At 42.8% G+C, this 19408-nt stretch overlaps 1 protein-coding gene and 1 non-coding gene across 2 annotated transcripts; both read left to right on the top strand.

Moving 5' to 3' along the window:
• Positions 1-10282: 10282 nt before the first annotated feature.
• On the top strand, positions 10283-10391 carry LOC125366622. The gene has a single exon (XR_007213914.1). It is a non-coding gene; the product is annotated as a small nucleolar RNA U13 (small nucleolar RNA).
• Positions 10392-17338: 6947 nt separating this feature from the next.
• Positions 17339-18359, top strand: LOC125365795 (olfactory receptor 4D1). The gene has a single exon (XM_048366036.1). The coding sequence runs from the start codon at positions 17362-17364 to the stop codon at positions 18295-18297; it is 936 nt and encodes a 311-aa protein (XP_048221993.1). The 5' UTR covers positions 17339-17361; the 3' UTR covers positions 18298-18359.
• Positions 18360-19408: the final 1049 nt, after the last annotated feature.

Below are 19408 nucleotides of genomic sequence, written 5' to 3'. Positions count from 1 at the left end.
TTTGGCTGTTGAACCTTACTGCCCAATGGGTGAGCGTGACCTTCTCGATTGTTGCTGAGGTGGTCACCCTTACTTGTGTCCACTTGTGTGCTCCCGCAGGGGTTTGGGCAAGAGGTCCTCCTGCTGGAGGGCTAGCACGCTGGCCCACGCTGGCCCTCCAGGGGGCGCGTGCATGTGCACTCTAGTGCTTCCTTTGGGGTTGTGTTGCCCCAAGTTGTTGGAGGGTGCTTGTGTCCTCTCGTGAATTTGCTGGGGGCAGTATGCGTGGGCCCCAGCAGGATCAAGTGTTCAGGCGCGGGTTGGTGCCCACAGACTCTCTGTGCCTCCGCTGTGTGTGGGGCATGTGTTCAGGCCCAGCTGGCCCTGCTGTGCTGGTGTTGCTCACCAGCGAGCCTGCGGCTTCCAGTGCCTACCAGTCCCAGGGCCCCTGCTGGGGAGGGGGTGGAGCCGGTGTGGCCAGGTTCAGGCGGATCTGCTGGGGCTTTGGGAGGGATGCCTTGGCGCTGCTCCGCCTCTGTTAGTTCCCGCATCCTCCCAGAGGTCTTAGCGCCGCCAGCTATGGAGCTGCTTTGTTCCCTTGGGGTAAGGAGGGGAAGGGAAGGAGCTCTAGCTTCTTTGTAGGGTTTGGGTCTCTGCTAGAGCTGGTCTCCCATTTGTGGGGGGCGGGGGCAATGGGGAACTTACTGGTCCTGGGTTGAGTGTGTGTCCCGCGCTGCTGTGGGCTTTTTGGGGCTGTGGTGCTGGGGTGCGGCGATAGGTCATTTGGTGGTGGCGGCCCCGGCTCTCCCTGTCTGCACCTCCAGTTCCCCTGATGCTTATGTCTGATCCCAGCCGTTCGGTCCCGCAGCTCTGGTGTCTTGGTCGGTCTGCGCTCCCCCTGGGGTCTGTGGAGCTCCTGCTATCTGGACTCTGCACTCCTGGCGTGACTTTTCGGCTGTTGGTTTGCCGGCGCCGGGTCCCCTTTCCTAGCCTGGCCCTGTTTGGGCCAGGGTCGGCGGGTGGGTAGGGGTACCCCAGAGATTTTCTGGCTCAGTGTAGGTTATAGGCTCTTCTTTTTTTGTTCGTTTTCATTTCCTGAGTTCCCCTGTTGCTTCTGGTTGTTGGGTTTGCTGGATTCTTGATGGGGTGTTGGGTGCTGGAGCTCCCAGCTCACTATTCCATTGGAGCGAGTTGGGGTGCCTCACTATCGTGATGGAGCCATCTTCTCTCTCCTTGGTTTTGTGAATTTTAATGAGTGTCGATTCATGTAGTCTCCTCAGGATACAGAACAGTTTCATCTCCTGAAAAGGGGGTAAAAAGTCCTTCATTGTACTTTTTAGTGGCCAGACTTTCTTCTTCATCTCTGCCAAAACCTGAAACCTTGGTTAATTTTTTTTTAAAGTTTTTATTTGCTTCTTTCATTCAGCGATAGCAGGTATCAATATTCAATTGCTTTATTTTATTTATTTATTTAGCCATTCTGGGGGCTTGAACTCAGAGCCTGGGCACTGTCTCTGAATTTCTTTTTGCTCAGCACTAGTACACTACCATTTGAGCCACAGCACCACTTCCAGTCTTTTCTGTTTATGTGGTGCTGAGGCATTGAACCCAGTGCTTCATGCATGCTAAGCAAGCACTCAACCACTAAGCCACATCCCCAGCCCCTCAATTGCTTTATATAATGGAACAGGATTTTATTATATAGATATGCTCCAGTAGGTTTATTTACTCACTCATTTGAAGGGTGCCTAATTGTTTTTGGCTTAGAGTGGTGTTTTTTTTCTTTCTTCCTTCAATCCTCATATTGTTATAAATCTTACAGCCTCTACACACTCCCACCACCATAACGTTACCCTTCCCTTCAGGCTTGAAGTAATGGAGCCAGCAAACCATGGACTGAAATCTCTGAAATCATGAGCAAAAGTATCTCATTCCTTCCTTGACTTGTTTATGTGAGGTATTATGTTGCAGCGATGCACTATCAGATGAATGCAATGTTTACGAAGGGTCTGAAGCTGAGGTAAGATGAGTCAGAGACATAGAGTTTCAAGCCATCACTGGTGTCATTGAATCTTTTCTCAAACAAGATAGGCAATGAATAAACAAAGGAGCTGCCCCCTTCAGGTTGCCCTAACTCTCCCATCTCCTCCTTTGGCAAAGAGGCTTTTTCCCGTGTATCATTCTCCTGAGTAACATCTTCCCACTAGTTCCATCTACAGGACAAATCTGAATTCCTCAAGCTGGTCCCTCAAAGCTACTAGTCTTCTCTGGCACTCCTCTCCACCCTGATTTCCCAGCAATGGGCTGTGTTCCAGGCTTGGTGAAGTGCTTGGGTTTCTGCGATGTATGCTGTGCTATTTCATCTCAGCATCTTATTCAGCCTGCCAGAATCACACTTGTCCTTCCTTTGCTGAACTCCTCCCTTCCCTCCCAAGCACGGCTAAGTTCTCATCCTGTAACTTTTGCCTCGTTCCCTAGTAGGATTGCTTTCTAGGTGGTGGTGGTGGTGTGTGCGTTGTTTCTTGGGAGAGGATCTTATCATGTAGCCCAGGTGGTTCCTCTAGCCTCAGCCTTCCAAGTGCTAGGATTTTAGGCATGAGCCACAATGCCTGACTCTTGAGTGCCTTTATATGTATCTGAGTCTCTCTACCTAATTAACTTGTGAGTCCCTTGAGACAAGAAGAGGTCCTCCCTGTACCCCCTCCCTGCCCAGATCAACCACATTAAAGCTGCGCACCATAGCTCATACCTATAATCTTTCTTACTCAGGAGGCTGAAATCTGAGAATTGCAGTTCAAAGCCAGCCTAGGCAGAAAAGTGTTAAATTCTAAATTCTATTACAGCAATAAAGCTGGTAAGGAGGCTCAAATGGTTGAGCCCCAGCCATGAGCAAAAATAGCTGAGTTCAAGACCCTGAGTTCAAGTGTACCAGCACAAAAAATAATCACCCACATTGAGCACAGAAGTGTTTCCAGACAAGCTTCTATCTTATTCTTTAAGAAATTTTATTTTAAACTCCTGGTTCCTTTTAAAAAACTTCATTGCTTTTTATAAAGGTGATGAACAGAGGAGTTACAGTTACACAATTCAGGTAATGAGTACATTTCTTTTTGGACACTGTCACCCCTTCCCTCCTGCTCTCCTAGGTTTTCCCTCCCATTCCCACTCACAAGTTATAGAGTTCATTTTCAACAAAGTATCTAGTGAGTACCACTGCTCATTTGTTCAGCCTTTGTCCCTCCATTTCTATGCCTCTCAAAGACATTTATATATATGAACAAACAACAAAAAGAAAAGAAGAACATCAAAAAAGAAAAAAATTGATTGTATTTTCAACAAGAATTTGCTTGTATACTGAATCTGGCAGAATATGTTAGGTACAATATACAAAACAATAAATGACATTGCAATCAATTTGTAAAGCAGAAAGTGAGAAGATAAACAAATTTTCTTTCTTTTTCTTTTTTCTTTTTTGCCAGTCCTGGAGCTTGAACTCAGGGCCTGGGCACTGTCCCTGAACTTCTTTTGCTCAAGGCTAGCACTCTACCACTTGAGCCACAGCACCACTTTCAGCTTTTTCTGTTTATGTGGTACTGAGAAATCAAACCCAGGGCTTCATGCATGCTAGGTAAGCACTCTACCACTGAGCCACATTCCTAGCCAAACAATTCTTTTAAAAAAATGTTAATTGTAAAGATGACGTACAGAGAGCTTACAATTACATAAGTCAGGTATTGAGTACATTTTGAACAGGGTCACCCTCTCTCTCTTTTTCTCCCAGGTTTTCCTTCCCTTCCCTCTCCCACTAAGATAAACCATTTATAACCCCACCTCCCTTAACACATTTGTTGTTATTTGTTGCCAATATTTTTGAGCACAACTTTTAAAGTGGTTCCAGTGGGCCTTATTAGCAGCAGAAAGCCTTGGCTGTCTATTTAGTACTGCCATTAAAAGTTTGAAGACCCCAGGAGAGGTGGGCAAGCCAGCTTAGATGTCCTTTGGGCTCTGACCTTCCACTGGGGCACAGAAATGCATCAATTTCCAGTTGGGATTGCCAGTGACATCAGTAATCTCTTCTTTGAATGATACTTTCCATTTGCCAAACTCCTATGTCACCATTAGCATGGTGGGCCTTATCTATAATCCTTATTGTGCTCATTGTACAGATGAAAAATGGGGGCTTGGCATGGGGTCATAGAGACAGCATTGGTAGGATAGTCCTATGTGGGAACCTCAGTGATGCCATTACGGTGTGTGACTTGGAACAACTTGTCTAATGTCCCAAACCTCAGTTCCTGCATTAAAAGATGAAAGTCGGCCTCTTAAGTCTCCATAGAGTTCCAGAATTCTATGATCTTATTCCCTACTCAAAGATACATATATCATTTGGGGTATAATCTTGGCTAGAATTCAGTGATCCCTCTCTCTCTCTCTCTCTCTCTCTCTCTCTCTCTCTCTCTCTCTCTCTCTCTCTCTCTCTCTCTCTCTCTCTCTCTCTCCTTTCCCCTGCCTGGTCCAGTGCAGGGGATCCAGAGTATTCTACCATGGACTATTTAATAATAACCCATGACAATTCTTTCCTCCAGAATCCGGAGGCTTCTACTCTTCCTGCCCATAGAAAGACTTGATGGAACAGAAAGAATATGTTGGGGCTCTGTGGATGAATAGAAACAAAGCAACATAATAAAAACTGTTTACACTTAACTTTGGAATATAAGAGGCAGAAATATTGAAAGGAAAGGGGCCAAAACATTATCATTTTATTTTTAGCATTTTTGGTAAGGACAGAATAAAATGTGACTCCACACAGCTCTTCAAAAAGTGAGATAGCCAGGCACTGGTGACCCATGCCTATAACCCTAGCTTCTCAGGAGGCTATATGTGTATTCTGTCATCAATCTCATGATATCTCAATTACTGTGGCTTTAGGGTAGTGTGTGTGTGTGTGTGTGTGTGTGTGTGTGTGTGTGTGTGTGTGTGTGTGTGTTTAAGTACTGGGGCCTGAACTCAATGTCTTGCACATTGCTTGAAAATTTCACTTCACTTATGGCTGGCTCTCTACCACTTGATTCATGCCTCTAGTTCTGGCTTTCTCTCTCTCTCTCTCTCTCTCTCTCTCTCTCTCTCTCTCTCTCTCTCTTTTTGCTGGCTAGTTGGAGATGAATCTTTTGGATTTTTATGCCTTGGCTGGCTTCTGGCTTCAAATGGTAATTTGCAAATTGCAGCCTCCTGAGTAAAAAGGAGCTACCTGGAACTGAAGAGGCCTGTGTGGGGCCTACCTGTAATCTTTGTGCTCACTGTACAGTTGAGGACGTGGAGGTGTGGCATGTGACAATAGAGAGAGCATGGGTAATAATTGCCTTGGCCTTTGAGTCATGAAACCTCCATAGCATCTTCTCTGAAGGAAAAACAGCAAGCAAGTCCTCAGTTATCCCCAGCAAGTGTAGAACACAGTAATTTGTCTGCTCCCTCCACTCTCAGACTCATTCAGAAATCACTACCACAGCTTATACATTTGCTGTCCCTGTGGAGACAAGATGAGGGGCTTGTGGAGCAAGTGGTGACTTCACTGGTAAACTTCTCTGGAGTCAGAGTAGATTCATATACACAAAGAAGGAAAGCTTCTATAAGAGAAAGAAACTCGGGAGCACACGACCCATCCTTCTACATGAGCCTCTAGCTGGTTTACTAGCAGTTCTGGGGAATCAGGTCTGGTGCCTTGAGCGTGTGGATGAATGCTTCACTACTGAACCATAACCTCCCAGGCCAGTAGTAAGAAATAGCTCCTTCCCCCCTCCCTCACCACTACAGTGTTCTGCCTGAACAGTGAGACTATTTCAACCGAAAGATTGTAACTAGAACTTCCAACCAATGACCTAGCCTTGATGTGCACAGCACAATGCAGAAACACAAGATGTATGGAAAAGAACAGACAACACAATTCTCAAAATAACAACAACAAACTCAACAACTCCATGGTAACAAAAAAACAACAATGAAGTGGTTGAAATCACAAAGAATTTTCAAAGAGGACATGAATAAACACCTGAACAAATTCCAAGAACACTCAAATAAGAGCTGAATGAAATAAGAAAGCCAATATGATATAGAAGAAATTATGGGGGGGGGGGCGGGGCAGGGATTAAATTGAGATTCTGAAAATGAAAAGCTCACGTCAAAAAACTCAGTTCAAGTCATTCTAGCACCCAGAATCAAACTGAAGACAGAATCTCAGGGTTTGAAGACAAGGTGGATGATGAAATAGAACAGATGCTAAAGAAAATCTGAAAAATCTGAAAAATGCTAAAGAAGTGGGAATGAAATATGCAACTTAGCTGGGATGCTATTAAAAGACCAAACCTGTGAATCATGGGCATAAAAGGAGAAGAGACAGTGGCTCATGCCTGTAATCCTAGCTACTTAAGAGGCTGAAATCTGAGGATAGTAGTTCAAAGTCAGCCCAGGGAGGAAAGTCCATGAGACTCTCATCTCCAATAAACTATTCAGAAAAAGCTGGAATTAGTGCTGTGGTTCAAGTGCTGTCCTTGAGCACAAAGAGGCTCAGGAACAGTGCCAGGCCAGGAAAAAAAAAAGAAAAGAAACGAAAAAGAAGAAAGTATATTTACAAATAGGTGAAAACATTCAAAATCTTGAGAAAGAGATGGTTGCTCAGCTACAAGAGGCTTTTAAGACTCTACATGCACAAGGCCAGAAAAGAATCTCTCTCCATGTCTTATTATCGTTAAAACATTAGGCATCCACAAGGAAAGAAGATTAAAAGCTGCAAGAGAGAATTGCTAAGTCATCTTTATAGCCAACCCCTTCGTGATAACAGCAGATTTCACACCAGAAACTTTAAAAGCAAGTAAAGCATAAAATAATGACTCTCAACCTCTGAAACATAGTAACTGTCAACCCAGATACTGCCCTAGCAAAGCTTTCCTTCATAATTGAAGGAGAAATAAAAACTTTTCATGATAAACAAAAACTAGACCAATTCATGACTATTAAACCAGCACTGCAGAAGATACCTAAATTTTACACACAAAGTAGAGGATAATAAACACCATGAAAATTTGAGAAGTAATGCATCTCACTAGATGAGAAGATGGGCAAATTAGGAGCAAGGAAAAATAAAGTACAACAAAGCCAATAAAAAATGGCAGGAATTACTTCACGACTTTGAGTAATAAAGAATTAGTATTGATAGGCATGTTAATGGCTTAATTCTTGAGTCAAAAAAATACAGACTGGCAGATTGGATTAAACAAAACCTGATCATTTGTTGTTGTAAAGGCAAAGACAAACATAGGCTTAGACTGAAAGGATGGAAAGCATGCAAGTAGGTAGAAGTATTATTCTCATATCTGACAAAACAAATTTCAAAGCAAAATTAGATAGAATAGACATAGAAGGTCTTTAAATAAATAAGGAAGGAAATCAGCAAGTTTCTAGAATCAAATGAAAGGAAAACACAACTTGTGAGACTCTTTGGGTATAGCAAAGGCAGTGCTCAGGGAAAGGTTGTAGCTATGAATGCCTGAATTTAAAAATAATCAAAGAGCTCAACTAAGCAACAACAATGACTTTCAAGCTCAGAAAAGCAAAACAGAGCCAAATCTTCTCTCCAATAAACTAAAAAGAAAAAGTTGGGAGTGGTACTGTGGCTCAAAGTGGTAGAGCACTGGCCTTGAACAGAAAAGCTCAGGGACACAGCCCAGGCCTGAGTTCAAGCCCCATGACTGGCAAAAAAAAAAAAAAAAATCAACCAATGTAATATAGCACAAATAACATAATAAAGAATCCACATAATTATATCAATAAAAACACAGAAACATTTGGAAAGAAAATTTAGAATACTTTCGTGATTCAAAAACACTCTTAAAATTAGAAATAGAATAGTAGCTTTTGTGAAAAACCTACAGGTGACATTTTGACCAATGGTGAAAGACTAAAAGCTTTTCCTCTTTTAAGGTAAGATGCAAAAGGTTCTCACATTAGTCATTGCTATTTTTAAAAATTGTATTAGGAGTCCTAGCCAGAGCAATTAAGCAGGAAAAGGAATAAAAGACATTCACATTTGAAAGGAAAAAGTAAAACTATCACTGTTTGTAGATTATGCAAATATATATTCCACAAAAAATATTTGAGCTAATAAATTCAGCAAGGTTTCTTGGTCAAAGATCCAACACACAAAAAGTCAAGAAAGAAAGTTAAGTAAACAATTCCATTTATGTTAATTTTTTGTTTCTTTTCTTTGTTTTCCTTCCTTCCTTCCTTCCTTCCTTCCTTCCTTCCTTCCTTCCTGCCTGCCTGCCTGCCTGCCTGCCTGCCTGCCTTTCTTTTTTGATGCTGATACTGAGCCTTAAACTCAGGGCCTGGGGCTGGGAATATGGCTTAGTGATAGAGTGCTTTTCTTGCCTTGCATTCATGAAGCCCTGGGTTGGATTCCTCAGCACCATATATATAGAAAAAGCCAGAAGTGGAACTGTGGATCAAGTGGCAGAGTGCTAGCCTTGAGCAAAAAGAAGCCAAGCACAGTGCTCAGGCCCTGAGTTCAAGAGGGAGGCCTGGAAAAACAAAAACTCAGGGCCTCTCACTATTTCTTGGTTTTATTTGTATAAGGCTAGCACCCTATCTTTCAGCCACACATCCACTTCCAAGATTGTGTGTTTAAAAAATGACCAAGGGGCTGGGAATATGGCTTAGTGGTAGAGTGCTTGCCTAGCATACATGAAGCCCTGGGTTTGATTCCTCAGTACTACATAAACAAAAAGCTGGAAGTGGTGCTGTAGCTCAAGTGATAAGAGTGCTAGCCTTGAAACTCAGGAACAGTGCCTAGGCCCTGAGTTCAAGCTGCAAGACTGGCAAAATGACAGAAAGAAAGAGAGAAAGAGGCGGGGGGAGGGAGAGGCAGAGGGAAAGAGAGAGGAAGGAAGGAAGAAAGGAAGGAAGGAAGGAAGGAAGGAAGGAAGGAAGGAAGGAAGGAAGGAAGGAAGGAAGGAAGGAAGGTAGAAAGGAAGGAAATGATCAAAACAAACAACAATGATAAAACATGCTGAAAGAAATTAATGAAAACCTGAAAAAGGAAACACCATCATTCTATTTCTATGAATTGGAAAGGTTAGTGTTGCAAAGATGAAAATAACCCTCAAAGTGATCAACAAATTCAATAGAATTTCAGTTGGAACTCTAATGGCTCTTTTTAAAAAAATATTTCTTTTGTTTCTTTGGGTCTGGCTCCAAAGAAACATGGACTCTATGGTCTCCCTTATTGGGAATAATTAGTACAGGTTTAGGCAAGTCATAGCAGAGCATCACAAGAGCCCAATAGCTATACCCTTATGAACACATAAGACGATGCTAAGTGAAATGAACTCCATGTTATGGAAACGATTGTTATATCACAGTTGTAACTACTTTCAACGTCCCATCTGTATCTAGCTTCTATTATTGATGATGTTTTTGTATCACCTTCCTGTGGTTGTACCTACACTATCTCTGTAATCTTATCTGAGTATATTGGAAACCGTGTATACTGGCATTAGAAGTAGGAAATTGAAAGGGAATACCAAAATTGAGAGACACAGGGTAAAAAAAGACAAACAACTACAAAAGCAATACTTGCAAAACTGTTTGGTGTAAGTGAACTGAACACCTCAGGGGGGGAAAGGGAAAGGGGGAGGAGGGGGGTATGAGGGACAAGGTAACAAACAGTACAAGAAATGTATCCAATGCCTAATGTATGAAACTGTAACCTTTCTGTACATCAGTTTGATAATAAAAATTTGAGGGGCTGGGGATATAGCCTAGTGGCAAGAGTGCCTGCCTCGGATACACGAGGCCCTAGGTTCGATTCCCCAGCACCACATATACAGAAAAAATGGCCAGAAGCGGCGCTGTGGCTCACGTGGCAGAGTGCTAGCCTTGAGCGAGAAGAAGCCAGGGACAGTGCTCAGGCCCTGAGTCCAAGGCCCAGGACTGGCCAAAAAAAAATTTTTTTTTTGAAAAAAAAATTATAAAAATAAAACTCTGCTCATGGCCTTCCTCCTAACCTCCGCTGTGTCGGTGTGTAGGACGAGGTCCAGGCTGCAGCTCGCCTAAATAAAGCCTTTCTTTTGCATTTCGGAAAAAAAAAAAAAAAAATTTCTTTTGGTAGAATTTTTTTTGGCAGAAAGCCAGTTCTTAAATTTATATATACTTGAAAAGGACCCCAAGTAGAAAAAAAAAAGTCGACAAAGGGAAACAAATTAGTGTTTATATGTTCCAATTTCAAAACTAATTACAAAGCTACTGTAACCAAAACAATGTGGTACTATTATAAGCATGATGATTGGATTCTCACATGTTTACGTGACATGTGCCTCCTCTAAACCTTGTTATTATGATGTGGGCATGTTACACATCTGTTTGGTTTTGTTTTTTGCCAGTCCTGGTGCTTGAACTCGGGGCTTGAGCACTGTCCCTGGCTTCTTTTTGCTCAAGGCTAGCACTCTGCCACTTGAGCCACAGCACCACTTCTGGCTTTTTCTATATATGTGGTGCTGAGGAATCGGACCCAGGGGCTTCATGTATACGAGATGAGCAACTTACTACTAGGCCATCTTCCCAAGCATGTTACATATCTGACATGAACTGAAAAAAAAAAAGAATAAAGATATAGCTGGGCACCAGTGGCTCATACCTGTAATCCTAGCTACTCAGGAGGCTGAGCTCTGAGGATTGCAGTTTGAAGCCAGCCTGAGCAGGAAAGTCCGTGAGACTCTTATCTCACTCAGAAAAGGCTGAATGTGGCACTGTGGCTCAAGTGGTAGAGTGCTAGCTTTGAACAGTGCCCAGGCCTTAGGTTCAAGGCCTAGGACTGGGAAAAAATACAGATGCAGACCAATGGAATAGAATTGAGAGTCCATAAATAAACCAACTGATTTTTAGCAAGGCCAGTCAGTGGAGAATAATTTCTCAAAAGAGAGAAGTGGCCTAATCTGACAACTTCATGCAAAACTGTGAAGTTGGACTGTATATGAAATGATTATCTAAAAATGAATCAATTAAGTAAGTATAAAAGCTAAAACTATAAAACCCTTAGAAGGAAACTTAGGAACAAATTTTACCACCTCAGATGTTGCAGTAGATTCTTAAATTGGACACCCAAATTGTAAAATCAACAATAAAATAAGCATTGGATCTCATAAAATTAAGATATTCTGTGATCCAAATTATTTTATTAATAATGTAAAAGCAGCCAGGTATAGTGGCACACAAGGAATCCCAGCACTAGGGAAGCAGAGGCAGAAGGATTGTGAATTTTATTCCAGCCAGGGTACATAATGAGTTCCAGGACAGCTTGGACAACATAGCAACACCATCTCAGAAGTGTGCATGCACACATTCTTAAGACACACACACATCTTGATATTTGAAAAGATAACCTACAGAAAAAAAGAAAGAAAGAAAATACTTGTCAATTACACATCGTCTAAGGGCTTATTGTCACCACTATGAAGAGCACTTGCAAACTCAGCTACAACAAAAAAGAAACTCAATTTGAAAACTAGACAAAGGAGTTGAATAGATATTTCTCCAAAGATACACAATTACCAATAAGCATATAAAAAGACTAATATCATTGACCATTAAGGAAATATAAGTGGAAAAAAACACAAGATACTACTTCATTTCCACTAGGAAACTAGACAAATAATAGAAGGACTAGCGATGACATGAAGACATTTTAATTCTACGAACTTCTGGTAGGAATGTAAATTTATGAATTCATTTTGGAAAACAGTCTGGCCCTTCCTCAAAAGGTTAGCATAGTTGCCATAAACCCAGCAATTCCATACCTAGGTGTACACCTAGAGAAATGAATGCTTAAATCCGTACAAAATACTGTGCGTGAACTTTCCTAGAAGTTTTATTCATAGTAGTCAAACACTGGAATAACTCAGACATCCATGAATTGACAAATAATTAAACAAGAGTGGTATATACATTCAATGTAATATTAGTAAGAAATAGGAGTGAAGTATGCTACTTGAAGACATAAATGAAAGACACAAGATAGGGTTCTTTTCAGGGTGATGAAAATGTTCTGGTGTTAAATATTGATGACGCATACTCAAGCTTATCAATATACTAAACCTCATTAAATTGAATATTTTAAAATGGTGCTTTTTTTGGTCAGTCATGGTGCTTGAACTCGGGGCCCGGGTGCTGTCCTTGAGCTCTTCTGCTTGACCACTTTGAGCCACAGCACCACTTCCAGTTCTCTGGTGGCTGATCTGGGTTGAACCACGATCATCAGATCTTAGCCTCCTGAGTAGCTAGGATTACAGACATGAGCACCCGGCTTAAAATGGTACATTTTTATAATATGTGAATTGTATCTTGAGTGTGAACTTAGTCCATATATGTTGAGGTGACCATTCGGGCTGTGAAGAAAGCGGATCAGGAGTTGGGATGAGAGAAAACACGTGAGCGAGGCTTTAGGGTTTACTCTGGAAAGGGATGGCCAGGACTGTGGACTTAGGACGTAGGTGAATTTTCCTACTAATGTGGTGATGGGAGAAGGAGAATCCTAGCATGTCTATGGTGCAGCTTTGGTTCTTGTTATCCCCACTGGGAATTGATTTCCCTCCTATTCTTTATCTTGGTCCTAGCATGTGTACTCAAACATTAACCCCAAGACAGCTTCTCAGTGATTAAGTGCATCTGATGCAACAACGCATGCACTTTTTTAATAACTCCCATTGCTCCTGTTTCCTCATCAGCCTGAGCTCAGCTTGCTTTCAGGAATTAAGCTCAAGTTTTGTCCTCTGAGGAATGGCCCTTTTCTTAGAGCCAATCCTATAGATGTCCATGTTCTGAATGAGGACAGGAGGAGAATGGAGCTGCTGAAGGATAGCCTGGAAGATGGAAGGCTCTAAAGTCAACTTGGCCACTTGGGGCTGGAGGTGAGTGCCAGCTCTGGTGTCTTTCCCACAGTCAAGTCAACCCTGAAGCAAACCCATTGTAAAACACACACAGGCTGGAAGGAAGGTGTGGATTCATCACCAGGCAAGAATGCTGGAAGGAGCACAGCAGCTCATGTCCATAATCCCAGCTACTTAGGAGGTAGAGAGCAGGAGGATCATGGTTAAAGGTGCCAACGTGAACAAAAAGTTAGCACGACTCCATTTCAACAACCAAGCGAGGCTGAGTGATTCATGCTTGGAAGCAGAACTCTGTGGGAGGCAGAGGCAGGAAGAGTGCAGTGTGAGGCTGGCGATGGGCCCAAAGTGCAAGACCATAATCGAAAAATAACTAAAATAAACAAGAGGTAAAACAACAACCAAACAGTGTTAGGCGTGGCTCCAGTGGTAGAGCCGCTGCCAAGCAAGCATGGGGAAAATAGAAGGAATGCTGGAGAACTGAGAGCTGAGGACAGTTGGTTTTTGCCATACTGGCTTGTGTGTTGGGCAGAGTTGAGGACCGAGGGTGGTAGGGAGAGCAGAATATAGACATACTGTTCTCTCCCTGGCCTCCCACATCCCTACCGCAGCTTCTTCCCACACCTCGCAGAAAACACAACTTGGTCTTACTCTCACACTTTCCACCCTCTGCTGTTTCCCTTTTCATCTTCGTCTCTTCCTCCACCTTCCTCCTTCTCCTGCCTACCTTTCTCCCGCACACTCCAGATTTTCATTTCTCACATGTGGCCACTCCTCCACCATATCCCTCACTGCTGTTAAATCTGGTGTCTAATAAAAGCTACAATTGCTCCCAAGATGACCACATGCTTCATTCACTTTGCATCCCTTCTCACCTCCTCTCTCTCAGTCCTATGTGGACCCATTTCTTCAGAACAAAGTCTAATGGGAGACGCGGATGAGTAACAACAACAGAAAGGAATCTGGAATCCTCCCCACCCAGGCATACACACATCCCTCCTTCATGTCTCTTGCTTTTGTTTTCTGTTTAGAACCACTCTTTAATCTACTCTCTGTGCACATAGGTAGAGGAAGCATTCCCCAAGATTCTTACGAATTCGTGGAAAGAATGCTAACCTTGCAAAGAGGATGCTCCTAGATCCACAAACATTGTCATGTTAGGAACTAGGATTCTTCAGTTCCTTTCATTGTCCCTTAAACTTCATTTGTTCATGGAGTGGCTGCTTTTCTCAATTGTCAATGGTCTGGCTCATTCTCAGATTCTATCCACTCTCAAACTACCAAGTATTCTATTGGAGACCATTTATGTAATGGGCTCTGTGTGCACAAGACACTCTGTAGTATGCAATGAACTGGACTTTTATTGAAATCACACATGAGACATCTCTCAACCCTTGTGGAGAAATTCCAGTTCATAGAAATGCTACAGAAGCATTTCGAATCTCTCTTGAACCTCCAAAGAAGAGTAGAATTCAGATAGATGAATAGGATCCGAAGAATCTGGGTGGGGTACTGAGCTGGAACTTGAGGAGCCAGGATCAGTGTAGAGCCCGAGCAAGAAGAAAAGGAATGTCGTGAGGAGAGAAGGTTCTGTGTCCATCAGCCCTGGTTCAGAATTTTCACGTGGCAACTGATTCTTGGTGTGATCTTTTTCTGCTTCAGTTTACTTAGGTGTAAAGTGGAGGTAATTCATAGTATGTAGCATGCCTTTAGATGCCTTAAATAGGATAGTGTTTATAAAATGTTTAGTGTAATGCCCAGCACATAACAAACACTCCATAAACTTTTACTACTAGGATGAAAAATGACTCCAATAACAATAGATGATTATTATTGCCACCAGTGGTGGAAATGGTAGGAGCTAGTTTGCAAAGAAACACTTGAAAAATCCATCTACATATGAACTCAAATCCATCTATATAAAGAGCCCTGAAAAATCCTTAAAAAAAACATTTTGAGCCATAGGGGAAGATATGTATTAGGAGCAGACATATGCACTATGTTGTAACTTAACAATGGCTGTAATCTTAATAAGGACAAATGCCATAAGGTAAGATAATGAGCTGGGCACTGGTGGCTCATCCCTATAATCCTAGTTACTCAGGAGGCTGAGATCTGAGGATCTTCATTCATAGCCCACATAGGAAAGTCCGTAAGATGCTTATCTCCAATTAACCATGAGAAAACCAGAAGTGGAGCTGTGGGTCAAAGTGGTAGAGTGTTTGCTTGGAGCAAAAGAGATCAGGGATAGTGCCCAGGCCCTGAGTTTAAGCCCCATGACCAACAGAATAAAAACCAAAGATAATGAAATATGCCGTTGGCATTTCAGTAGTCAGCAACCAAGTGGGTGGGTTAGGGTTAGGGTATAGGATCAGGGATCAGAGTTTTCTCAAAGAGAACCCATGTCATTGAAGCTATTGCCCATGCAGTTTAACCTTGGCGATGCAGTAGGGCAGGGACACAAGGCCAGAGACAGAGCACACTGACCTCTGTTGTGTTGTTTCACAATGCCTCAGGAAATGCCTGCCCACTTTTGCCTGTCTCTGCACTTCCTTCTCTGATGTGCATGAATAAGCCCACTTGACCCCTGTTTCAGCACATCCTTCCCACCGAAGGACTTGCAGGGGCTCCCAGTGACCCGTGGGGATGCTTTTCAAATTGTCATATGTGTTGAGTTGGGGGAAATCACAGAATAAACCAAGAGCATCTTCTTGGAGCATCATTTCTACATACATACCTAAGGATATATATGAAGATAAACATGACAATATTTTTGGTATTGCAATCCCTCGTAGATCATTGAAGTGACAATTCTGTTCTATAGTTCTCTATAGAGATTGGTGGTGATGCTTTTTACAAAATAAGTGTTCACTTTTCTTGGAAGAATATCAGTGCCTTCGCTGTGGTCCTTCAATGTATCCAATGAGAACCATGGATGAGAGATCTTTCCATGTTCTTCTGTCTTCCTAGAGAAGAACCTCAGGACACATTTTCCTGAAAAAAACATTGTAATCCAAAGAAATGGGTTTTAACACTAAAAACACAAGTTTCTTTTGTTTGTGTTTTCAAGTGTGTGTTCTAGAGTTTTTGCTTAGTGAACTGAAGAATTGTTTTCCTGTATCTTTTATTGTAACATTGGTCTTGCCCATTAAAGTATTTTTGTTTGTTGTTTGTTTTGCCAGACCTGAGGCTTGCACTCAGGGCCTGGGCTCTGTCCCTGAGCTTCTTTTACTCAAGGCTAGCATTTTACTACTTGAGCCACAGAGCCACTGGCTTTTTCTGTTTATGTGGTACTGAGGAATTATACTCAGGGCTTCATGCATGCTAGGCAAGCCACAGTTCCAGCTCCATTAAAGTTTTACAAGCCACAATTCCTAAAATGTTCCTAAAGAGTGTCCAAGGATATGTGTTTTATAGGACATTTGCAGAAATTTTGTTTTGAGCTTCTTTGGATTCTCCTTGAAATAGCCAATGTCAACAAACATCATTAGAGAAATATTTATGTGAAAAAGGTGGGAAGCACTAATCACTCCAGCTTCCTTACCTCATCTTTCTTTTCTTTTTCTTGGTCCAAGACTGGAACTCAAACTCGATACTTTATACTTTTTCTCACCGACTAGCACTCTACCAACTGAGCCATCCTCTGACCCCCCTTCATCTTTACACATGAATTTGTACATAATACTTTCTTCTAACACCTACTTCTCTCCCTTCAGCAATAAAGCTTGGGTGGGTCTTCTAACTCCTGCCATGAAGCATTTGTTCATTTAAATCCTTACTCTCTATTTTGCATCATCTCACCATTTCTTCACACAGGTTGGTAAGGTTTGTGGTCTTGGGTACATGCTGACATATTTGTTCCTCCATTAATTGATTCAAGTAGATAGGGAGGGGTGTCTGTGGTTCACGTGGCAAGATGATGGGCGTAGCAGGTATGAAAAGGAATCAGAGGTAAATCTGAGCATAGGACAGCATGGTCTGAAGTGAGAAAAAAATCTTACATATAAATGCATGGATTATGGTTTATGTAGGGTGTGGTTAGGAGCATGAATCTGTGGAGCTCTAAGGATGTATTTATCCTTACAAAAGGATTTGCTAGGGGCTGGGAATGTGGCTTAGTGGTAGAGTGCTTGCCTAGCATGCACAAAACCCTGGGTTTGATTCCTCAGCACCACATATATAGAAAAGGCCAGAAGTGGTGCTGGTGGCTCAACTGGTAGAGTGCTAGCCTTGAGCAAAAAGAAGCCAGGGGCAGTACTCAGGCCCTGAGTCCAAGCCTCAAGAGTGGCAAAAAAGATAAAAATAAAATAAAATTTTAAAAAAAGGCTTTGCTAAGCTGAATCAGAGTGACTTTGATCAATGCAATCCAATTCTCCAAAGAAAAATGATTAAAATTGTATGTTGCTTTTTGTTTGTTTGTTTGCTCTCTCTGTAGGCACAAGGGGAAAAGCCCATGGAACCACAGAACACCACATGGGTGTCAGAGTTTGTCCTCCTAGGGTTCTCACAGACCCGAGGGCTCCAGAAATTTCTGTTCCTAGTGTTCCTGCTTATCTACATCATCACGGTGGTGGGGAACCTCCTCATCATGGTGACAGTGACTCTCGATCCCCGCCTCCATATGCCTATGTACTTTCTGCTCCGAAATCTGGCAGTCATAGACCTCTGTTATTCCACAGTCACCTGTCCAAAGATGCTGGTGGACTTCTTTCATGAGACCAAGACCATCTCCTACCAGGGCTGCATGGCCCAAATCTTCTTCTTCCACCTCTTGGGCGGTGGGACGGTCTTCTTTCTTTCAGTGATGGCCTATGACCGCTACATAGCCATCTCTAGGCCCCTGCACTACATCACCATCATGAACACGCGCCTGTGTGTGGGGCTGATCATGGCTGCCTGGCTAGGGGGCTTTGTCCACTCCATTGTTCAGCTAGCGCTGATGCTCCCATTGCCCTATTGTGGCCCCAACGTCCTGGATAACTTCTACTGTGATGTCCCCCAAGTGCTGAGGCTGGCCTGCACAGACACCTCCCTCTTAGAGTTGCTCATGATCTCCAACAGCGGGATGCTGGTTCTCATCTGGTTCTTTCTCCTCCTTGTCTCTTACACTGTCATCCTGGTGATGCTCAGGTCCCACTCAGGTCAGGCGAGGAGGAAGGCGGCTTCCACCTGCACCACACACATCATCGTGGTGTCCATGATCTTCATTCCCTGCATCTATATCTACTCCAGACCCTTCACGCCCTTTCCCCTGGACAAGGCTGTGTCCATCAGCTACACAGTCATGACCCCCATGCTCAACCCCATGATCTATACCCTGCGGAACCAGGAGATGCAGGCAGCCATGAAGAGATTAGCCCGGCATCTCACCAATGGCAGTAGGGAGTGAACTTCAGACAGATGGACTTTAAAGGACGAATCTCTTTCCTGCGGGAGCTTGGAGATAGCCCAGGTGAAAAGTGGTACAAATTATTTTTTAAATACAATAAATCTGATGATGCCAAGATTTCTTCAAGTCCTACTCCCATGTCAGACATTTTCACACCTGTGTTTTTTGTTTGTTTGTTTTTGCCAGTTGTGGGGCTTGAACTCAGGGCCTGGGCACTGTCCCTGAGCTTCTTTTGCTCAAGACAAGTACTCTACCACTTAACCCACAGTGCCACTTCTGGCTTTTTTGAGTAATTTACCGGAGTCTCAAAGTCTCACAGCATTTCCTGCCCCAACTGGATTCAAACCTTGCTCTCAGATCTCAGTACTTCTGAGTAGCACCCAGCTGCATTTACACACCTTTAATCGTTTTTTTCTCATAGTCACTGTAGCCAGGCACTAGTGGCTCATGCCTGTAATCCTAGTTACTCAGGAGGCTGTGAGGATCAAGGTTCAAATCCAAACCAGACAGGAAGGCCGATGCGACTCTTCTCTCCAATTAAGCACCAAAAAAGGAGGAAGTGGGGCTGTGACTCAAGTGGTAGAGCACTAATCTTTAGTAAAAGAAGCTCAGAGGCAGTGCCCAGGTCCTGATTTCAAGCCCCAGGACTGGCACAAAACAAAAAAAGTCACTATATTTACCACCACCACTGCTACTATTAAGTGTTAATTTTGAAAATGAGAAAATTCCAAGTATAGCAAATTTGCTGCAAGAAAGTGACCAATCTTCCACTGACTCTAAGTTCAGTTGCCAGATATGAAGGTGTTTGAAACTCAGACTCTCTAACCTCCTTAGAAAACATGTTCTACCTCTGTTGATTATCTTTATGTCCAATAGTCATGTTTCATCTTAACTCCAGGACATTCATATTTTTTTTTCTGTTCCTTGTCTTCCCACATCATTCTACACCCCAGTATTTTATGGAGTGGTCTGATTTTCAACATTGTGTAAAACATTTCCCACAGCAGCACTTGCCTCTTGTTTTCCCCCTTTCTCTGCCAGATACATCTCAGATATCTTCAAACCATGCCCCTTACCTGCTGTGTGTCCCCCAGAAGTTTAGATGTTTGTG

Source organism: Perognathus longimembris, chromosome 17 (genome assembly GCF_023159225.1).
Source record: "Perognathus longimembris pacificus isolate PPM17 chromosome 17, ASM2315922v1, whole genome shotgun sequence".
In the NCBI taxonomy this organism is placed as follows: domain Eukaryota; kingdom Metazoa; phylum Chordata; class Mammalia; order Rodentia; family Heteromyidae; genus Perognathus; species Perognathus longimembris.
Note: the sequence above shows the minus strand (reverse complement) of the source record. Positions and strands in the feature narration are given on the sequence as shown.